The 18093-nt window shown below is 41.7% G+C and overlaps 3 protein-coding genes across 11 annotated transcripts in view; 2 read left to right on the top strand and 1 right to left on the bottom strand.

Moving 5' to 3' along the window:
- The window catches only part of csgalnact2 (chondroitin sulfate N-acetylgalactosaminyltransferase 2), a 7183-nt gene extending 4180 nt beyond the window's left edge, over positions 1-3003 (top strand). The window contains 3 exon segments of the mRNA XM_025061200.1: positions 147-241; positions 355-436; positions 532-3003. Coding sequence (XP_024916968.1) covers positions 147-241; positions 355-436; positions 532-824 — 470 coding nt within the window. The 3' untranslated portion in view covers positions 825-3003.
- Positions 2942-9422, bottom strand: sec23ip (SEC23 interacting protein). Of its 2 annotated transcripts, none has more exons than XM_017037411.2 (18): positions 9120-9422; positions 8187-8710; positions 7895-8099; positions 7563-7756; positions 7377-7466; positions 7155-7275; positions 6970-7059; positions 6730-6871; positions 6314-6522; positions 6138-6226; positions 5889-6059; positions 5680-5775; positions 5332-5508; positions 5077-5232; positions 4334-4436; positions 3881-4063; positions 3634-3796; positions 2942-3387 (listed from the first exon to the last, which is right to left on the bottom strand). In XM_017037411.2, the coding sequence occupies exons 1-18, from the start codon at positions 9250-9252 to the stop codon at positions 3306-3308; spliced, it is 2928 nt and encodes a 975-aa protein (XP_016892900.1). In that variant the 5' UTR covers positions 9253-9422; the 3' UTR covers positions 2942-3305. The 2 variants fall into 2 exon arrangements, with proteins under 2 accessions (XP_016892900.1, XP_008320332.1); XM_008322110.3 differs by having other exon boundaries at positions 8187-8713; positions 9120-9420.
- A 221-nt stretch (positions 9423-9643) lies between these two features.
- mcmbp (minichromosome maintenance complex binding protein) overlaps positions 9644-18093 on the top strand; it is an 18219-nt gene continuing 9769 nt past the window's right edge. For 5 of the 8 annotated variants that reach the window (XR_003051395.1, XR_003051394.1, XR_003051396.1 and 2 more), the window contains exons 1-15: positions 10027-10245; positions 11146-11237; positions 11385-11525; positions 11615-11656; positions 11727-11816; positions 11931-12069; positions 12481-12629; positions 12780-12877; positions 13225-13397; positions 13642-13765; positions 13862-13979; positions 14067-14232; positions 14883-15016; positions 15895-16062; positions 16172-16260. Coding sequence is in view for 4 of the 8 variants with exons in the window: in XM_025061197.1 (XP_024916965.1) it covers positions 10188-10245; positions 11146-11237; positions 11385-11525; positions 11615-11656; positions 11727-11816; positions 11931-12069; positions 12481-12629; positions 12780-12877; positions 13225-13397; positions 13642-13765; positions 13862-13979; positions 14067-14232; positions 14883-15016; positions 15895-16062; positions 16172-16260 (1781 nt within the window). In the remaining 4 variants the exon portion in view is untranslated. Of the gene's footprint in view, positions 9659-10026; positions 10246-11145; positions 11238-11384; positions 11526-11614; positions 11657-11726; positions 11817-11930; positions 12070-12480; positions 12630-12779; positions 12878-13224; positions 13398-13641; positions 13766-13861; positions 13980-14066; positions 14233-14882; positions 15017-15894; positions 16063-16171; positions 16261-16642; positions 16990-18093 lie in introns of those variants that run through there. The other 3 variants (XM_017037412.2, XM_008322112.3, XM_008322111.3) reach the window with 3 other exon arrangements.

Below are 18093 nucleotides of genomic sequence, written 5' to 3'. Positions count from 1 at the left end.
AGAGAAGGGAAACCTCTGGATCCTTTTTCATTTTTAATTAGAACGTTCCACTGATCACAGAGGCAGCGGTCGTCTCATGACTGTTTTGAATTTGAATTTGTAAGACTAAAGGCTTTTCCTCTGTTATCATTCCTGTTTTGTTGCAGACAAGAAAGTCTTTTACCCTGTGGTGTTCAGTCTGTATAATCCTGCTATAGTCTATGGAAATATGGAGCTGGCTCCACCTATTGAACTCCAACTGGTAACACACTTTATATTTTATTTTTTACTTCCACATTGACTTTAATATCAGCAGATGTTTTAGGTGCTGACTTGAGTATTATGATGGTAAATAATTCATTTGTTGTGAAATAGATTCACAAAAAAGACGCTGGATTCTGGAGGGACTTTGGATTTGGGATGACGTGTCAGTATCGCTCAGACTTTCTCAACATCGGTAAGAGCTGGTTTAAAGTTTGAACAAAATTAAAACCATATTATTAAAAAAATGCTTCTATGGTCTGAAAAACCCTGCGTGTCCTAATCACACAGGAGGGTTTGATTTGGACGTGAAAGGCTGGGGTGTAGAAGATGTCCACCTGTACAGGAAGTACCTCCGGAGCGAACTGATTGTGATCCGGACGCCAGTGTCGGACCTCTTCCATATGTGGCATGAGAAACAGTGCGCAGACGAGCTGACGCCGGAGCAGTACCGCATGTGCATTCAGTCCAAAGCCATGAACGAGGCCTCGCACTCTCACCTGGGTATGCTGGTTTTCCGCGAGGAGATCGAGGCTCATCTACGGAAACAGGCCTTCAAGACTCAGAGCAAAACAGAAGACTGAGCAGAACCTCTGGTTCAGGTCCAGCCTCATGTATCTGACAATGTGAACGTATTTCCAGCCAAGAAGTGTTTACAAGGATCCTTCAGCATTTCACCGCACACTGGCAGAAGAATGTAGAGGAGCGTCGAGCGATCAGCGTCAAACTTCAGCTTTAAACAAACGGTACCGCTCTCAGCAGTTCCATGGTCACATCAGACATGATGAGGTTTTGACCTGCTGCAGGAAACTCTTACATTACGGTATGTAACACAAACTGAGGTCTGTGCTTTTTTTTTAATTTTTTTTTTAATCAAACCGTCCACCTGCTGAAAACACAGCTGACCTGTGGTCGTGTCCTCTGCTTAAACATCATCTCTGCTGCTGATTGGTGTGTGACATCAGCCTCCAGGTCCTTCAGGTCTCCTTCAGGTAAAAAGTCTGTTTTTAAAAGACGTCAAATGTTGTCAGTGAGACAAAGCAGTATTTCACAATGTTAACATTTGAATGTAAGAACATATCTGACAGAAGGAAGAGTATGATGTTGCTTAGAGTTGCATTTAATTTTTTTTTTAGATTTTATCTGAGAATTTTCTTCTATTTAGTTGGTTTTTTTTTTATTTTGTCATTTATCATGTCATAGACATTCAGTTTTCTATTGTAGAGTAGTAGTAACCAACACCCCGAAAATACAAGGTATTCATAAAAATAACATTTCCTCTGGTTAAGTCTAACCAATTCCTCAGAATTCCAGTCATAGTGACTCAAATCAAGTCCTTTTTTTTAATGTTCTTTAAGTTTGGGAATAAGAAGGAATTGATGGTTGGATACTGGAAGTATGATGTTTGCTCTGATTTAAAAACTGTTCAGTTTTTGAGTTTTCAATGAGTAAAACATTACACATTGATAAAGATAATAATTTAATGTGTCAGAGCTGTTAGAGTCGAGACGGGTGTGGTCTCAAACTCAAACCTTTAAAAAGAACTATAACATCTTTCCTAGAATTTTCTGACTTAACCTCCTTTTTACTTATAAAACAAGTTTTATTTATTGAAACATTCTGAAAATGTCAACTAGTGAACTGAAGTAGTCAGTCTGTGAATTATCATCAATGTTGTCCAGTTCTAAACTGCAGGTTGGTTCTTGATGGAAAACTTTTTTTCCCAGCAGTCAGAGCGTTAGGCAGATTCATTTAAATACGGGCAGTTTTTTCTTCAGAGCCTCATCGCTCAGTTTGTGTTTAATAAACTGTAAATAAACAGCGTGTACAGAGGGTTTTCAGATTAGACGGCAGAAAAAAAAGACAACTTCACAGCCCACATCTTTTTTTTTCCGGTTGAAAACACGTCATCAGTTGATCAAATATGCATGTTGTTGAGCAGCCACAAACAGAGATCCGCTGTGAGCATGCAGTGCTCAAATTTCAGGACTCAGTTTCTGTCCTGTGTTTCAAATACTGGACTGAGATTGAATGTTACAGCCATCCTTGTAACTCGTTTTTACTGCAGTATTCCTTCAGTTCCATGACTTGAAGAGTCATATGTGCCTACATATTTCCTGTGATGCGTGCTATGAAGCCATGTTGACTGCTGTGGGCTCGCTAACAGGGAAATTTAGTCATTTTTAATCATTTAGTTTTGTTGAACAACAGTAAAGAATCATCTGGATGTTAGGTGTGTGTTCTTTGAGCTGTAGATCGTATGGACTTTACCAAAGGGAAACTGTCTTATAAACGGGTCTAACTTTTGACCCTTTATCAGTGGTCACCATGGCAGTAGTCCAGCTAGGGATTGGACAACTTTGTGTTTGCAAACTAGAACAAGTATGACAGGTTGTTCTGTGTTAGACAGAATATTCTTGTCTCCCTAATGAAAGCATTCCAAGACCTTGAAAAAAGTTGAGAAAAAAAACTAAAATTCTCATTTCATTCCATGTCACTGTGGGGATGTTGACTAACATGTTGAGGTACATCTATCAAGACGTCAGAGGTGCTTCATTATTTTCAGTTGGAAGGCAGGTGTTTCTCACATTCCATCCTGTTGTGTTTTATCAGTTTTAGTTGCTAGAATTTGAGTTTAGTGCAGGAGAAATGTTACACGTCTTCCTCTCAGCTGTAGAAAACATTTCAAACAGAACAGATGTTTGCTGGGAAATGATTTATTTTAACATTCTGTCCATAAAATAAAACACACAGAAAGCTGCATCATGTGCTGCTTGTCATTTTTGCTGTTGGCATTGATTCATATGTTCAGTAAACTTGACACGGTCTATAATTTATACTATAAAATGTGTTATCAAACTGGTCGAGTGTCTTTCAACCAACTACCATATTTGTATGTTTCTTAATTTAAGACAAATGGCATAATACCACTGTATTATTCATCTGTATACAATAAACTACAACAAGGGTAAATAAAAGGGAAATAGAAAAAAGAAAAAAAATAGAAAGCTAACATGATATAAACTTAAAGGAAATACTTCTCATCTGTGGAATACTCTGGATGATTAATGTACTAAGTGTTCGGGGTGGACGCCCATGTTTTTGTAGATCTCCTTCAGAATGAGCAGAGCCGTGTCTTCAGATTGCCTGGAAAATAAGATGTGCTCATTTAGAATCTGCACGGATGTGAGTAGATTCTAGAGAAATAGCTGTTAAAAAATAGACAATTTAGATGATTATGTCAGTAGTTAGTAATTAGACCTGCAGCCACGTAGGCGTGGGCGACAGCGTGACACCATTTGTGATGTGGAAACCATATGTGCTGACAGTAAGTGTAATACTGAATTCAAAAACCTTGTGTCATTTACACTGTAAACAGAAAACATTTCGTACCAGTAGCAGAGATGACTCTGGAGGGCGAACAGATACTCGTTGAAACTCTCAATAGGCTTCTCCTGCAGAACGTAGTCGATGCGATTCCCTCCGTTCAACAACCCCATCTTCACCTCGGGCTCCTCCTCTCTCTGTGGCTCTGGGCTCTCTGGGATCCTATGGTCTGCTCCAGATCGAGTGGGGTTATTAATTTCCTGCACTGTTGGAATAATTTATATGTTGGAGTCGAACAGATGGAGAAACTCACCCTCTTCAACTTGCTTCTCCTGCTCTTCGATCTGATTGGCCACGATGGCCAGCTCGGCCTGGAGTTGGGCAGACGAGGTGTGAGCGCGGGCAAAGTCGTTGAGCGTCTGCCAGGCACTCCTAAGGGAGCTGATGAAACCTTGCTTCAGGTCTGAGCCCATCTTAGAGAGACTCTCCTTCAGTTCTGAAACACAGATTTAACACTTCACACATCTGTGTAGAAAAAACTCCTTGTTAATCCTTTGTCTTATGGACATTTGCAAAGACAAACATAAATGACTTAATCTAGTGTGTAAGGAAGAAATGGACTTGTGTTTTGACACTATGTGAATGAAGGTGCTTCCCTGAAAACTGACAGGACACAACCAAACTTCAAACAGGCTGAACTACCTTTTATGTCTGACTTTAACTCCTGTGCAGCTTGTGAAGATGATCATTAGGGAGAAATACTAACCAAGGTGTAGCCTCTTCCTTCCTTTGTGATGAGGGACCAGCACAGGCTTCAAGTCCAAGTCTGGATAAATCATGGGTTCAATCCTGTACGCTACTGGGTCCAACTAGAAGAAACGTTAGAAAAGTTAATTATATGAGAATGTAGCATAGAGTGACTCAACTACACGCTTCATCTGACCACAATATTAGTTACATCTTTCAAAAATGGTTTCACAAGAGTATTCATTTACACAGCAGACTTAAGAACATATGCTAATTATAATACTGAATTCCTTTTTGAATTCCTCATCCTAGATGTGGTTTCTAAACAATCAATCCATCTCCAGAGGAAGATTCTTCTGCTTGGCTGACGTCAGACTCACCATTAGTTTATTTTCTGCCACTCCCTTGGCTGTGTACATTTTCAAATCTAATGTTTAACTTCTACAGTTGGGCTTTTTAGTTTTGGGTCGTTTTTTAAATTGTGTCTTTTTGTCTTATTAAATCATTTCAGTGGCGCAGCAGCGACGTTCAGTTGTCACGAGTGTAGACAGTGCCCTCTTGTGGTCATACAAAATATGGCGTGTATATGTACTGACACTGTGTGTCAGTGAACAATTATGTTCGACAAAAGTCAGCTTGAAGTTGGTATGTCTGGTTTTGTGGAGGTATTTTGTGCTCGACACAAACCTGTCAGAGCTAACGACCTCTCATTAGACAGTAATATTTAACAGTTTTAGTTAATTTTTCAGTAGTCCTTCTTACTGGATGGTAAATATTGAAGAATCCCTTGCACGTGGGCAGGTGGTACGTTTCCTCAATCTTCTCCAATCCTCGGACTGTCAGGAACATCCCGATGGGAGAACCCAGAGCAAAGAAATTCTCAAGATCAAAGTCTAGAGCGTGGTAAACCACTGACACCTGGAGAACAAAACATATATACACGTATATGTTTGGATGTAAATCAGAAAAACTACAACTATTTCAAAATGGTCACTGAACATGTCAAATCATTGTCACCTGCCCGGTGCCAACTTCAAAGTAGTTGTAGTCCACGTGGATGGAGGACATGGTGCGACCCACAGGACGCTTCTGTACAGTGTGATCAGGAAGAGCTTCAGCAGCTGGTGCTGGTGCAGCAGCCTGGCTGACCTCTTTGACCTCTGCCTTCTTCTCCTGAGCTGCCTGACGTGCTGCCTGCAGAAATTAAGAGCAAGACAAAGGAGTGTTAGTTGGTACCACTTTCTTACTACAGGTGTCCCAGCCCAACATTGGTGGTAGGATCTCAACCAGACTGTTATATCAGCATTTTGGAGATGTCCATTTTTGGGAAGGATGTTGAAGTAACAAGTCTGAGCAACAACTTACCTGCTTATTCAATTTCTCCTTGACAAATTTGACGATCTTTTTTCTGGGACCGAGTGGGATTCCCATCTCCTTCAAATCTTCCATTGTGCACATGAGCTAAAATTAGAATAGGAAGAATATTATTACACAACAAACAAAAACACATCGATTCAGAGTTGTTGTTTGTTTGTTTGTTTTTAATCACAAGAAAAGCTGGTTTTCATTCTTACAAAAGACTCATTGTCGATCTTCTCCTCATCAAATATACTCTTGTAGTCAGACAGGCCCAGGTTCTCCAGCATGGTAGAAAGATCTTCAAGTTCCTCTTCATCTTCTTTGTTTTCCTCTTCTACAGCTGCAGGAGCAGCTACATTACTGTCCTGTGTTACAGGAGCTGACACCTAAAAATATTACATCATATATTAGGCACACACTGTCTGCATAACATTGTTCTTATCTGATGAATTCCATGAACTAACCTGACTGGTCTCTCCATTAGACATCTGAGCAGCAGGCAGAAGAGAGCCATCCTTCTGATTTGAAAGCAGGTCAAAGAGAATCAGGGAACCTGTTTAAGGTAATGAAGCATTCAACATATGTTAGAACATCAAACAGAGGAAAACAAAGTGACAAAGCTACTGAAGTGATTCTGTACCTAAACTGTGTCCAGCCACAGATATTTTTCCTTTGTAATCGGGGTTCCTCATCATGAAGAGGGCGTAAAGTCTGTTAATCTCCTGGGCAACTGTGTCCATGATGGTCTGACAGTAGGTGGGACTGTTGTAAAAAAGGACATCTAACAACGTCTCATTGGTAAAGTGACGTAAACGGCCAGTGCTGGGCAGAGTGATTTTCTTTATCCTCCTGCAAAAAAGAAAAAAGACTGGATTAAAAAACCAGTAACATAAAACAATGTGACAAAAGCAGGTCAAGTCAGAGCTTGACCTGCAGTTGGCCACCTAGTGGTCAACTGCTTCCTGGAATTATGTGTACATTTTACAGTCCCTGTAGTCTGTGAGATCTTGTATTCAAAAACATAGACGTTGACTCTTGTAAACCCTGTGTCCTCACCTGTCAACTCCAGTGGCATCTCCGTGTAGAGACTTGTACCACTGCACAGGAAGAAATTCCACCCTGCTGATGGCATGTTCATCCAGTGAATTCTTAAAGTGACTGTGCAGCAGCTTCAGTGACACATTCCGGAAGTCGTCCACTGAAAAACACCGGGATGTAAGTAGCTCGTTTCTGATATGACATCACCATAAAGGTGTACACAAGTACTGGCAGAGGAGTTTCTCCAGTTGGACTCACCGCACTCCACCATGCTCCGAAACCTAAGGTCACACACGGGACCAATTCCATGGACCATGAACACAAGATGATCCACTGTTGCAAGTTCACCTTGAACAGATGCACAATTGGTTGGTTAAAGTTTAATTTCATTTAATGACGCCATAAAAAGACACAGAGGTTAAAGAAACAAGATGTTTTTCTACCATCAGGGACATCGTCGTGCTCATCGTCTATGCCTCTCTTCACTACCCTGGGCCTGGTCTGCCCATCCTGAGTTGTGCCCCATTCATCAGGTATGGAGGAGGGCTGGAACTGCACAATCACCTACAGAGGCCATGGAATACTTCAGCGATGATGTAATACATCTTAAAGGTAATCCATTAAAAGAAAAAAAAGTATTGAGCAATTAACAGAAAAGGGATGACCTTTGGATTATGCATAACGATGGTTTCTCCTGATGGAAACTCCAGTCTACGGTGCCACTGGTTGGTAGACACAGCTTTCTTATATTCTGCCTGTTTGGAGACATTAACACAGTAACAATGATTTACATTATAAAGCCTTGTGTTAGATCTATGTAAGTGGCTATCATTGTTATTAGTGACACAAACCTCAAGCTTGTCACTGAACTCTTCTGAATAAGGAATAAAGCGACTGTCTGAGTCCCCTTTGTAGAACCAGGAGCAACGTCGGACCTCCGTGGCCTCTTCTTCCCAGTACACTGCAGTCCTCATGCGGTCATAGAGCTGCACATCATAGCGTCCTCCATCTGTTCGCACAATCACATTCTCTGGATCTGGTTGAACTGTAAGAGAGAAGGGTCAATATAAAAACTGACAAGAGCAGTAGAAACATAGGATGGTTTAAAAAATAATAATGTGATTTATTCATTGGGTCTAACCCTCAAAGAAATTATGAGCTCTGCTTCAGAATACGATCATACCTGAGTTAAATGTCTCCTCCAACTGGAGGGAGTCGATTATGCTAAAAGGAAGCCAGACACTCTTTGACTCCACTTGCTTACAGAAGAACCAGTGAGGCTGGACTGCTTCATATACATTATAATTGTATGACATCATGGGTCCTGTTGGCACAATCACTCCAGGGTTAGCTTGAGGTGGAGGTGTTGCGAACTGTGTGGGAGGAGGCTAAAAAGAAAAAAAGGTCTATGTTTAAGACATTTATCACATACATCAATAAGAGCGTCCAGAGCAGCTCTTGATTAAATTTGGTACCTTCGTAAATGTAGATCCTGGAGACGGGAAAGTCGACGGCGGAGAACTGAATGAGTAGGGATTCTGCTGAGGTGTGTGTGTTGGTGGCAGGATCTCTGGAGCTGGAATATAAGGATTGACTCTACTGCTGGCTGGGGTGTGTCGGTACGGGTTATGGCTGTGTGTGCTCATCTGAGGAGGTGGTGGTGTCATTAAGGAGGTAGGGGGAGCAAAGGGAGGAGGGGGAGTGTGGCGTCCCATAGGGCTCTGGTAAACAGCATTGCCAAACACAGGAGCGGTGGGGTTAATCTGGGGACCTGGAGGTGGTGGTGGACCAATCGGCACACTACTGGGAACAGAAACTGGGCCTGATGTCGTTGGCGGTCCTGTTGACAGGGACGGTGGAGGGAATGACGACTGACCGATGGATGCAAATGGATCACTGGTGGCTACAGGACTGGAGAAATAGTTAAAGGTCGAAGTTGCAGGTCCATTTCCAGAGGTCTGGCCAAGGAAGCTGTCTTCTTCTCCTACATCAGTAGAATCTTCTAAAAAAAAAGTAAAAATGTTTATCTATGAGTTTAAGTTGATGTGAACAATTAAACCGATCTTCATTTTCATTGTACATTGAGATTATAAAACCAAAACTTTACAGACATGACAGTGACAGACTGAAAGGAGGACATAGAAGTTGATGAAATACAAATGTTTTGAAGAGTTTACTTCCATGCAGCTGTGCAATCAAGACTGACAGTCTGCCATGTCGAGCACTGAACCTAACAAGCAGTTGCTGCACCTAACCAGTCTGTCAAACTACTGTCAGCTCAAAAACTCATTGTTTCTCTCTTGTCCTATTTCAGCGACAGCGTAGAAAGTCTGTTGACTGGTTAGCCTAGCCTGCTGACATAGCTCAATGTTTGCACATTTTTGCCATAGTTTCTTTTTTCAGCCTACCTCCTGACAACACCGCAGGACCGGAAGCCTGGCTCACTGGCATGAAAGGCAGATTAAAGTTAAATTCCGGAGCGGCGCTGAACAGTAGATTAGCCCCGGTGGTGGGAACGTTATTGTTTTTTCTATCTGCCATCTTCCACTAAAATTACACGTAGCCACTACCGGAGAAAACAGGCAGTGGACGGGCAGCTCTCCACCAACAGCAAACATACGGGTCCCACTGATCCCTAAATGACAAACAGCGGTGACTGAGTACCGATCACAATAACAAAGTAGCGCGGCATATAGTTTATAGATCTACTAAAGTCAGGCCGTCAACTACTGCAATTCAACTTCCTCCTCAACGTGTTTCCGGTAAAGTTGTTTGCTTATGGTCGAACTGGTGCCCTCTACTGTCAGTAAATGAAACAATTTACTTATTTTTATTGAGTGCAGCATAAGGCACATTAGTCCGTAATTGAAAAAAAATATCTACACCAGTAAATTGATGATTCGCTGCGACAACACCTGAAAAAGGGACAACGCCGAAAGGAAAAGAAGTATGTGTTCTTGGAGAACACATTGATAAATAAATATGTTTGTGTGTGTTATGTAAAATATTGTTAGGTTTGTTGTGAAGATAGCGTGTTCAAAACGTTGTTAAAAAAGCATTTCTTGTAAATATGCAAATATGTAGTCAAAGTCCATTGGTCAGAAATTAAGATTAGTTTGTTGCATTTTGTTTTGAAAAGTGTGCCATGTTGGTCCTATAGCATTACACAATAAGGAAACCTGTTTACTTTCTTCTTGATTATCAAAATGGGGGAGTCAAACCACAAAAAAGCCAATTGTTTTTACTTTCAATTTACATTTATAAAACGAGCTATCGTAACTCCGTCTTCCGGTCGGTTTCTGTGAGTAAAACAAACCAACTCCACTCATGAAGTAGTGACGCAAGTTTCCCGCCCTCACTTCTGCAGCCCTAGTCCTGTACGTGTGCAGAAAGAAAGTCAACAAACAGGGGAGTTTTGTATACTGTACTGTTTTATACATTTGTTACTTTATTCATCAAGGAATTGTTGGTTTACGATGCCTTCCACACACGACTGGATTGACAGCCCGTTGGTTGTTATCGAGGATATGTTTGGTAAGAGACACCGGAACTTCGCTCAGTGACAGCGAGACGCCGACGCGTGAAGAGATTTGCTAACATGCTAACTGCCGCACTAAAAGTAAAATGCAGAAGATACAATAGGTCTAGACAGATAATGATGCTCAAATGCTACTTGTCAGACACGTCGTTGCAACATAATAGCGGGTTTGTGCAGTTTAGGGTGGCATTTGTGTGCGAACCTCATCCATGGTGATCATGAAGATGCGTTCAGGGAGCCGTTAAAAAGTTCTCGACTCCAGTTTAATCTACACGTGTTGTACAGAGCACTAAAACGCTAAATATATCAAAGATAAAGAAATACTATCAAAGCTACTAACTGACAACGGAAAATTACTTACGGGCCAGAAAAAAAGGTTAAAGTCTACATTTCCCTTCATGTAGTGTTATTTACCTTCCTTTGTTTTGTTACACAAACGGATTTTATACCTGATTGTTGTCACTGTAGAAAGTAAGCTTGAACAAACTGTTATGAGGTGTGCCTACTTTGACCAAACAAAGTAGACCTTAAGTTATAACATTTACTTTATTTACATTTTTATCAGCCCCACTATGAGACACCTACTATGGACAATGTGATGCTTTTAGTTACTACAACATAAATCATCCCTGGGGTCTCCTCATCCTCCTCCTTGTGCCTGCCAGTTCTATCTCCAGTGCCTCCAGTTTTCTGTTCATGAGTCCATACACTGACAATAAATATTCCATTTCTTGTTTGCTGATGCAAAATATTTGAATTTTTTTTTCTTTCACTCCATTTGCTTCATCCATTCCTGCATCTTTACCTTTCCATTTGTCTATACGCAGATCTCCAATGTACTTTTGGTTTCATGTAATAGATGTTGTGCAAGACCAGATTATTTTTTGTTGTTTCAGCTGCTTCTCAGAATAGTCCAAACTCTGGATGGGAGGCCAAAGCAGTTGAGTTCTTCAAAGAGCGTCTGAAAGAGAAGGACGCTCACACTTGGGTAATGCACCAGAGAGAGATATACACACACATATATTTACTTCTTTTTTTACACCAATTCCTAATAATTTATTTGATCAGCTACCTGCTCAATGACAATAAAGAATCTTGAACCACACTCTCTCACAGGCAGTTTGTTCTGTCGCAGGTTCCTTCTCTGAATGACGTTCCTCTGCACTACCTGAAACCCAACAGTCTGGTCAAGTTCCGCTGTTTAATCCAAGACATGTTTGATCCGGAGTTCTACATGGGAGTTTACGAGACAGTTGATTCGTCAACAAAGGCTAAAGTATTTAGGAGTATTTATGAGTATTTTTTAATTTGTGTATATTTAATAATATGCTGTTATTTTGACATCTCTTCATTCTTCTGTCTCAGACGCTGCGTTGTGGAAAGTACAAAGATGTGACTGAATGTGGGGTATGTACACTACAGAAAGCGTCCATAAAAATGTCAACATACGTTACACTAACACTTGCAACTCTTTCAGGTGGATTTTAGTTCCACAAACACTGTGACTGCAGAGAGGCAGACCTTCTACTGTGTGCCAATCCCTGGAGAAAACTCCTGGGTGAAAGACATATCCTTATAATTCATGGTGCCAGTGATGTTATGTGATATGTGCTCTGAGTGATTGGCTTCATGTGGTTAGTGTTTTTGCTCTCCCTATTTGTTTTCCTTAACTCTTTCACACAGCTTTGCTGCCTCCAGTCAGGCCAGAGTGATTCCTTCCACCTCGTACGTGCCGAGCAGACAGAAACGAAGCTACGAAGAGGACGAGGAGATGGACGACATGGACGCACAACCACAAAAACAGAGAGAACCCCAAAGTGGTACGTGGGACATTGCAGTGAGTGATGTGAGAAAACACATCAATATATATATATCTTTTATTTTTTAGTTCCGTTAAATGTCCAGTCAGTTGTGAGAAAACATAACTTCTCCTCTCTCTCTTCAAATCACGAAACCAACGTTTAGTTTTGTGTCTGGTTGTAGACAAATTCTTGTGCTTTTTATTGTATTTCTTAGAGCATATTTGTAACCAGAAAAAAACACCACCATGTTGGACTGTTTCTGTGTGTCACAATTAATTAATTAATGCAACAGACCAATAGAGTTTATAAGCTAGATGAAGAGATGTGATATCAACTGTTGTTGTGGTCAGAGAGTTTTGTGGCAGGCTCCCTGTGTAAGTCGTTGTCTAAGGAAACGCCAAGGTCCTAACTGGATCTTTGTTTTGTCAGCAGGTCCACAAAGTCCTTCAGAACATCTGGGCAATAATGACTCCAAACGTCTAGAAACTGAAGCTCCATCTGGTTCTACAGTGTCATCCTCTCACATCAACCTCAACTTTCCGCTACCTGGAGAGAAAGGTCCTTCCTGCTTAGTTAAGGTGTGTGTGTGTTCATTTTCATCATTTATAGGTGTGTGCTTAAATGTTTCCCTTAAAATCAAACCTTAATTTACTGATTTCTAAGACGATGACAACACTGTCAGAGCTACACAGTGTGGGGACGACGATAAAAGTGAATGTTGTTTGCAGGTATATGAAAATTGGGACTGCTTCAAACTGAACGACACACTGGAGGTCTATGGGATCCTGTCAGTCAGTCCAGCCCTCAGTGCACTGGCTGATGAAAAGTAAGACTTGTGATTTTGTTTATTTCCTTTTTTATACTCAGTACTGAATTAATAGAGTAATAAATTACTCTATCTACTACCATCAGTGAAGTCCTCCAGTTGCCTGGGCTGCACTTTTTTGTACCTGTAGAGCATGTTTTCAGTGCTTGCTCAAAATCCCAGTCGTACCAGGACAGGGGTTCAAACCAGCAATCCCCACGTGTCACAAGCCCATGTGATCATTAATGGATAAGACTTGTACCCCAGCCAGCAGAGTACTAGCCTGCAACTATAACCTGCTCGGTCGGTAGATCCGTCCAGTTCTTGTTTCCAGTCCATGGTCATGTTCTGTGCCCGTGTCCACACAGAGAAGCATCGTCAGGTGTCCTGGACCCCACAGAGAGCATGGAGACGGCTGAGGAGCAGAGAGTCCACAGTCCACCGGCTTCACTCGTCCCTCGTCTACACATGCTGTATGCCGCACCACTGCAACACAACAACCCCCTGCTGCCCGTCATCTCCTCAGCAGACGACAGTGCCTGTAAGGACTACGACTTACACAGTCACAGTGTGTTCAAATCGTCGGGTTATTGTTATAGTCACATCTCTTTGCCCTGCAGCTCTTTGAGGGAACAGAAAGAAAGCAAGGCCTTTTGTTGTATGTTTTTAAAGCTGTCACTGAAAAGAATAATTGCAGCCAATGTTTTTCTCCCCGGAGCACTCAGACACTGCCTGGAGTTACTGGAATGTGACATTTTCTAACTCTTTGTCCCCCCCCCCCTCAGTTTTATCCTCGTCTCTGGGTGAGATGGCCTCTGTTAGAGCAGAGCTACTCTCATACTTTACCCACGTGCTCCTGGGAGATGCCCTGTCGGCTGAGTACCTCATTCTGCACCTCATTTCTACTGTGTATGTGTCAGAAGCCAACTCTCCTCACTTTGGTTTGTAGCGTCATGTCAAAGTAGATGGGTTACTGTAGTGCTACAGTGTACAATGTCTCCACAGATACTCTAGGAGAGATGTTCTTCCCCTGGGGAAATTTACCCTGAATCTCAGTGGATGTCCAACAGTCTCCTCATACACTGAGCGCCTGTACCAGATCATTCAGCAGCTCGTTCCCTCTGTGAGTGTTTTGACGCTTATTTGAGGTCAATTTCCCAACAATGCCACAGTGATTTTTCTGAAGTTAAGTGTTTTCATCCCCCTGCAGTCGTACTACCTGGGCATGAGCCTCCAGAACATGAACCACATGCAGCTGGTGCCTAAGAAGGACTATGTGGCCAATAGGCTAGTGAGTGGAGCCCTGCAGCTGGCTAAAAACACTTCACTCTTCCTGGATGAAACCAAGCTGGAGCAGGGACAGCTGGACACAACAGGTGACTCCTGTTGACCTAAAAAAAACAACACTGAGAGAACAAAACCTTGTAATTTTTATTACAAAATATTTATTGGTAAAAAAAAAAAAAGGATAGACCCAATTGACAATTGACAGTGTTGCAGCATGAAGGACGTACAGCTTCACACGAAGAAAACAAAAAGATAAAGTGAGGTGGGAGAATTTACAGGAAAAACTTATTCAACTCTTGTTAGAAAGACTGATTATGATAAGTGTTAAATCTAAGGTGTAAAAGTCAATCTGCAGCGCTTGAGTTGCAATACTGCCACCTACTGGATTATTTTCTACTTGAAGATAGACAGCGGGTTGGTTCACATTATAACACAACTTAGCCTTATGTTGCAAAGTACAAATATAAGAATGTTATACTAAATTCCTTTAAAATAATACAGGATATAAACGTCTACAACTCTGTGCTCTCTGAACACTCAGAGTTATCAGGTGACTTCTTGGTTGATAACACATAGTTACTATGACAACAGTAAAAGAATACGGTATTAAGGAAGCCTATAATTCTGGACAGTGTGTTTGTTTTAACAGCTGTTTGACTGTTAACACAGTTCCTGTCAGCAAACATGCAGCAGCTCTAACCACATCGCCTCTGCGTGTCACTGTTTGTTTGTCCTGTAGGTGTGCGTAACGTCACAGCCCTGGGGAACCTGATCTCGTGGCAGAAGGTTGATTATGACTTTAGCTACCACCAGATGGAATTCCCCTGCAATATTAACGTGCTCATCGTGTCAGAGGCCCGATCACTGCTGCCGGTGAGGACAGAGAGACGAGGAGTAAAACCACAGGGCAAATACTCACCACCGCCCACTACTGTGTCCATGAAAAAATACACCCAAAAAAAAAAACAACACCCATATCAGTCTACTACATTAGCTCTCCAGTGTGGCTGGAGGGTGGGGCAGGAAGAGTTTAGGTTTCTTGCAGCCTAACCTGAGACCAGGTCGTGTCAAACACCGGAGGTCATTTCCAGCCAGCGTCACGCTGTCGTCTGCGCTGCCATTGGCTGGCCACACTAACCCTCCTGGCGGCACCTTCATCCCCAAGTGTCACACTGTTGTGAACAGACCCCCGGAATGTGATGTGTGCTATTCCTGTGTGTTGGGCTAATGGGTTGCTATGGCTGCAGCTGTGAGCTGCTCAGCAGCAGCAGCAGCAATCCTGGGAGAGTCCTCAGCCTGGGTCATCTATCAGCCCAGCAGTGCACATTTAAGCAATGCCAGGGTTTATCACAAGTCATGGCTGTGTTAACATGGAACAAATGTTGGCTCGGGAGAAAAGAGAGTCATTGAACTGATGCTTTTTGTTTGATTAAGACTAGAATGTTGTGAAGTTGTGGCCCGTGCCTTAGAGCAAGGTCACTGGTTTAATCCCTAGTTTTTCTGTTAAGTGTTTGCATGTCCTCCCTGTCTTCTTTTACCATTTATTCAAGAAAAGCTGTAAGGTCCACAAGCTGTTCAGAATGCTGTCTAGCTCACATAATGACACATCTAAGACAGATTGACTGGTTACTCAGACCCACAGGCTGTCATAAACTGGATTTGTGTGCAGAGTTTTTGATACAGGTGACTCATTTAATTCAGGTCTAAAGCTCACTGTAATGAATCAAAATGTATTATTTTTGTCCCCACAGTCAGATTGTCAGGTGCATGTACACTCTCAAGTTGTTCCCTCTGACATGGAGGAGTATCTCGGCAGCATCCACATACATTCACAAGCCTTTTCGCAGCTCAACAAGCTCAGAATCTACCTGAGCGTGGCCCGGCTGCTGGACTACAGCATCTCTGAGGAACTGACAAAGGTGAGATGTACTGCCGCCGCCGCTGCTGTAAAAACCTAATCCCACTCACTTGTATTCCAGTTCAGTTCCCTGAGGCTGTTTAGTGACTGTTCTTCTCTGTTGTCTTCAGGCAGTCGAGGACGACTTTGTAGACATGAGGAAGGACGACCCCCAGAGCATATCTGCTGAGGACCTTCACCGGTTGCTGGTTGTGGCCAGGTGAGCGGACATGTCTTTAAGTAGTTCAGTGAGAAGGGTTGCTACTAAGAAGTGTTGCAAATATAAGATGCTGACAACAGTGGGAAGACCAACTTTGACAACACCATGTATGTAGAGCCTGTAACCACAGTGAGAAAAATGAGGTGCAGTTTATAAACTTGTATATAATAAAAGACCGAGTCTAGATTCCGGTTTGCTTAAAAAGCTAAAACATTTAACTCTAATTATCAGGATAGCACCCTAATTTTCCCAAAGATCTCAAAGAAACATCTTCAGGCATTCAATTAAATTGGCAGAGCTTCACTTTAGCAACAAAACATCAACATACGGTCAATAGGCTTTGTCACTGTCTACATCCTTAAGACTCCGACTCTGTTTCCAGGTTGTTGTCTCTGAGTCTGGGACAAACCTCTTTGTCCAGAGACATGTGGCTGAGGGCCAAAGACTTGGAGGCGCAGAGGACGAGTCGGATGGAGCAGCACACGTGTGTCAACGGAAATGAGCCGTGATTACAAAAATAAAACCTTTTTGATATTAAATTTGTAATAAATGTCTTCCACATGCCACAGTTGTTTGCAACGTCTTCTGCAAAAGTTTTAAAGTAAGATTTTATATCAGTGGAATCTTAGTATTAATTGACTGTAGGTAGAGTTTAATGCATAAGGTTTTCTAGACACCAAAAGTAATGTTTTCCTAAACATGTAAATAAAGGGGGGGTCTGGAGGATCATTGGTTTTGTGTTGCTGTGTCTGTCTCTACACTGTGCAGTCATACAGCCTCACTGGTCTCTTGGCAATGAATGCAACCTTGTAGTTCAAGTAACACACTTGGCGGAAAAGAATAAATAGGATACTTTAATGTACAATACAATCTTAATACACTGTGAAAAGAAATGACAATAGTCAGTTGGTAAATGAAGGAGGCGTGACCACGAACATTCTGATGAAATGATGCTATTTCTAGAAAATGCTTTAAAAGTGCAAATCAAATGCTTCAAAACCTCATCACATGACAACACATTGTGTCACACTGTGGGCTCCTACTGGGAGAAAAGGATGACCAATAAATGTAGAGGTTCCTACAAAAGCACTTTCTATAATAATAACATAATGGAGGGATGGAAAATGTCACCCAGCAAACACAGGATTTAACGGTGTCAGCTTTTGCATATAAAAACTACAGAACGGCACAGCGACACTGCAGTCTCTGTGAGGAATGTTGAGGATCACTGCTCCTTTTAGCTGGGTGCTGCCAAATGTTGAACATGTGCATTTCTTTGAGAACTGCTCCAGTGTTAGTATATGTTGAGAGAAACATCAATTTACTCTTTTCATTGAACTTTCATCGCACCTGACGTCTTCAAGCTTTGGCAGCACAAACACACACACACCATCAGCAGGTTAAACAACAAACGTATATGATAATCCAGCAGCCAAGACTACAGTTGCACATAACCGCGGTCAGACACGTCATCAATTATTCCCCATCCCATTTGCTTGTGAGCATAATAAATGCAAGTAAGAAACAAATAAGACAAAATATGAAGAGTTTAACTTTATCTTGAGACATTTCTGTCTGTAGGAAATTGAATGTGTTTCTTTTCATGAACTAATAACTACCTGGTGAAGATTAAACACAACTACTGACGCAAAAATCCTACTTTTAAAGGTTGGTGGAAATACACTGAAACAAAATACTTTACTGCTCTGCACACAGTTCTATTACAGGTCTAAATTAACAACCGTAAGCATTCGTTGCAACAGTGATGCCTTCAAATATAAGAATAAATTAAATTAAATTAAAATAAATTAAATTAAACTCTTACTGTTTTTA

The sequence above is a fragment of the Cynoglossus semilaevis genome, chromosome 12 (genome assembly GCF_000523025.1).
Source record: "Cynoglossus semilaevis isolate Cse_v1.0 chromosome 12, Cse_v1.0, whole genome shotgun sequence".
NCBI lineage: Eukaryota > Metazoa > Chordata > Actinopteri > Pleuronectiformes > Cynoglossidae > Cynoglossus > Cynoglossus semilaevis.
The sequence above is the reverse complement of the archived record's forward strand: the minus strand, read 5'-3'. Positions and strand labels throughout refer to the sequence as shown.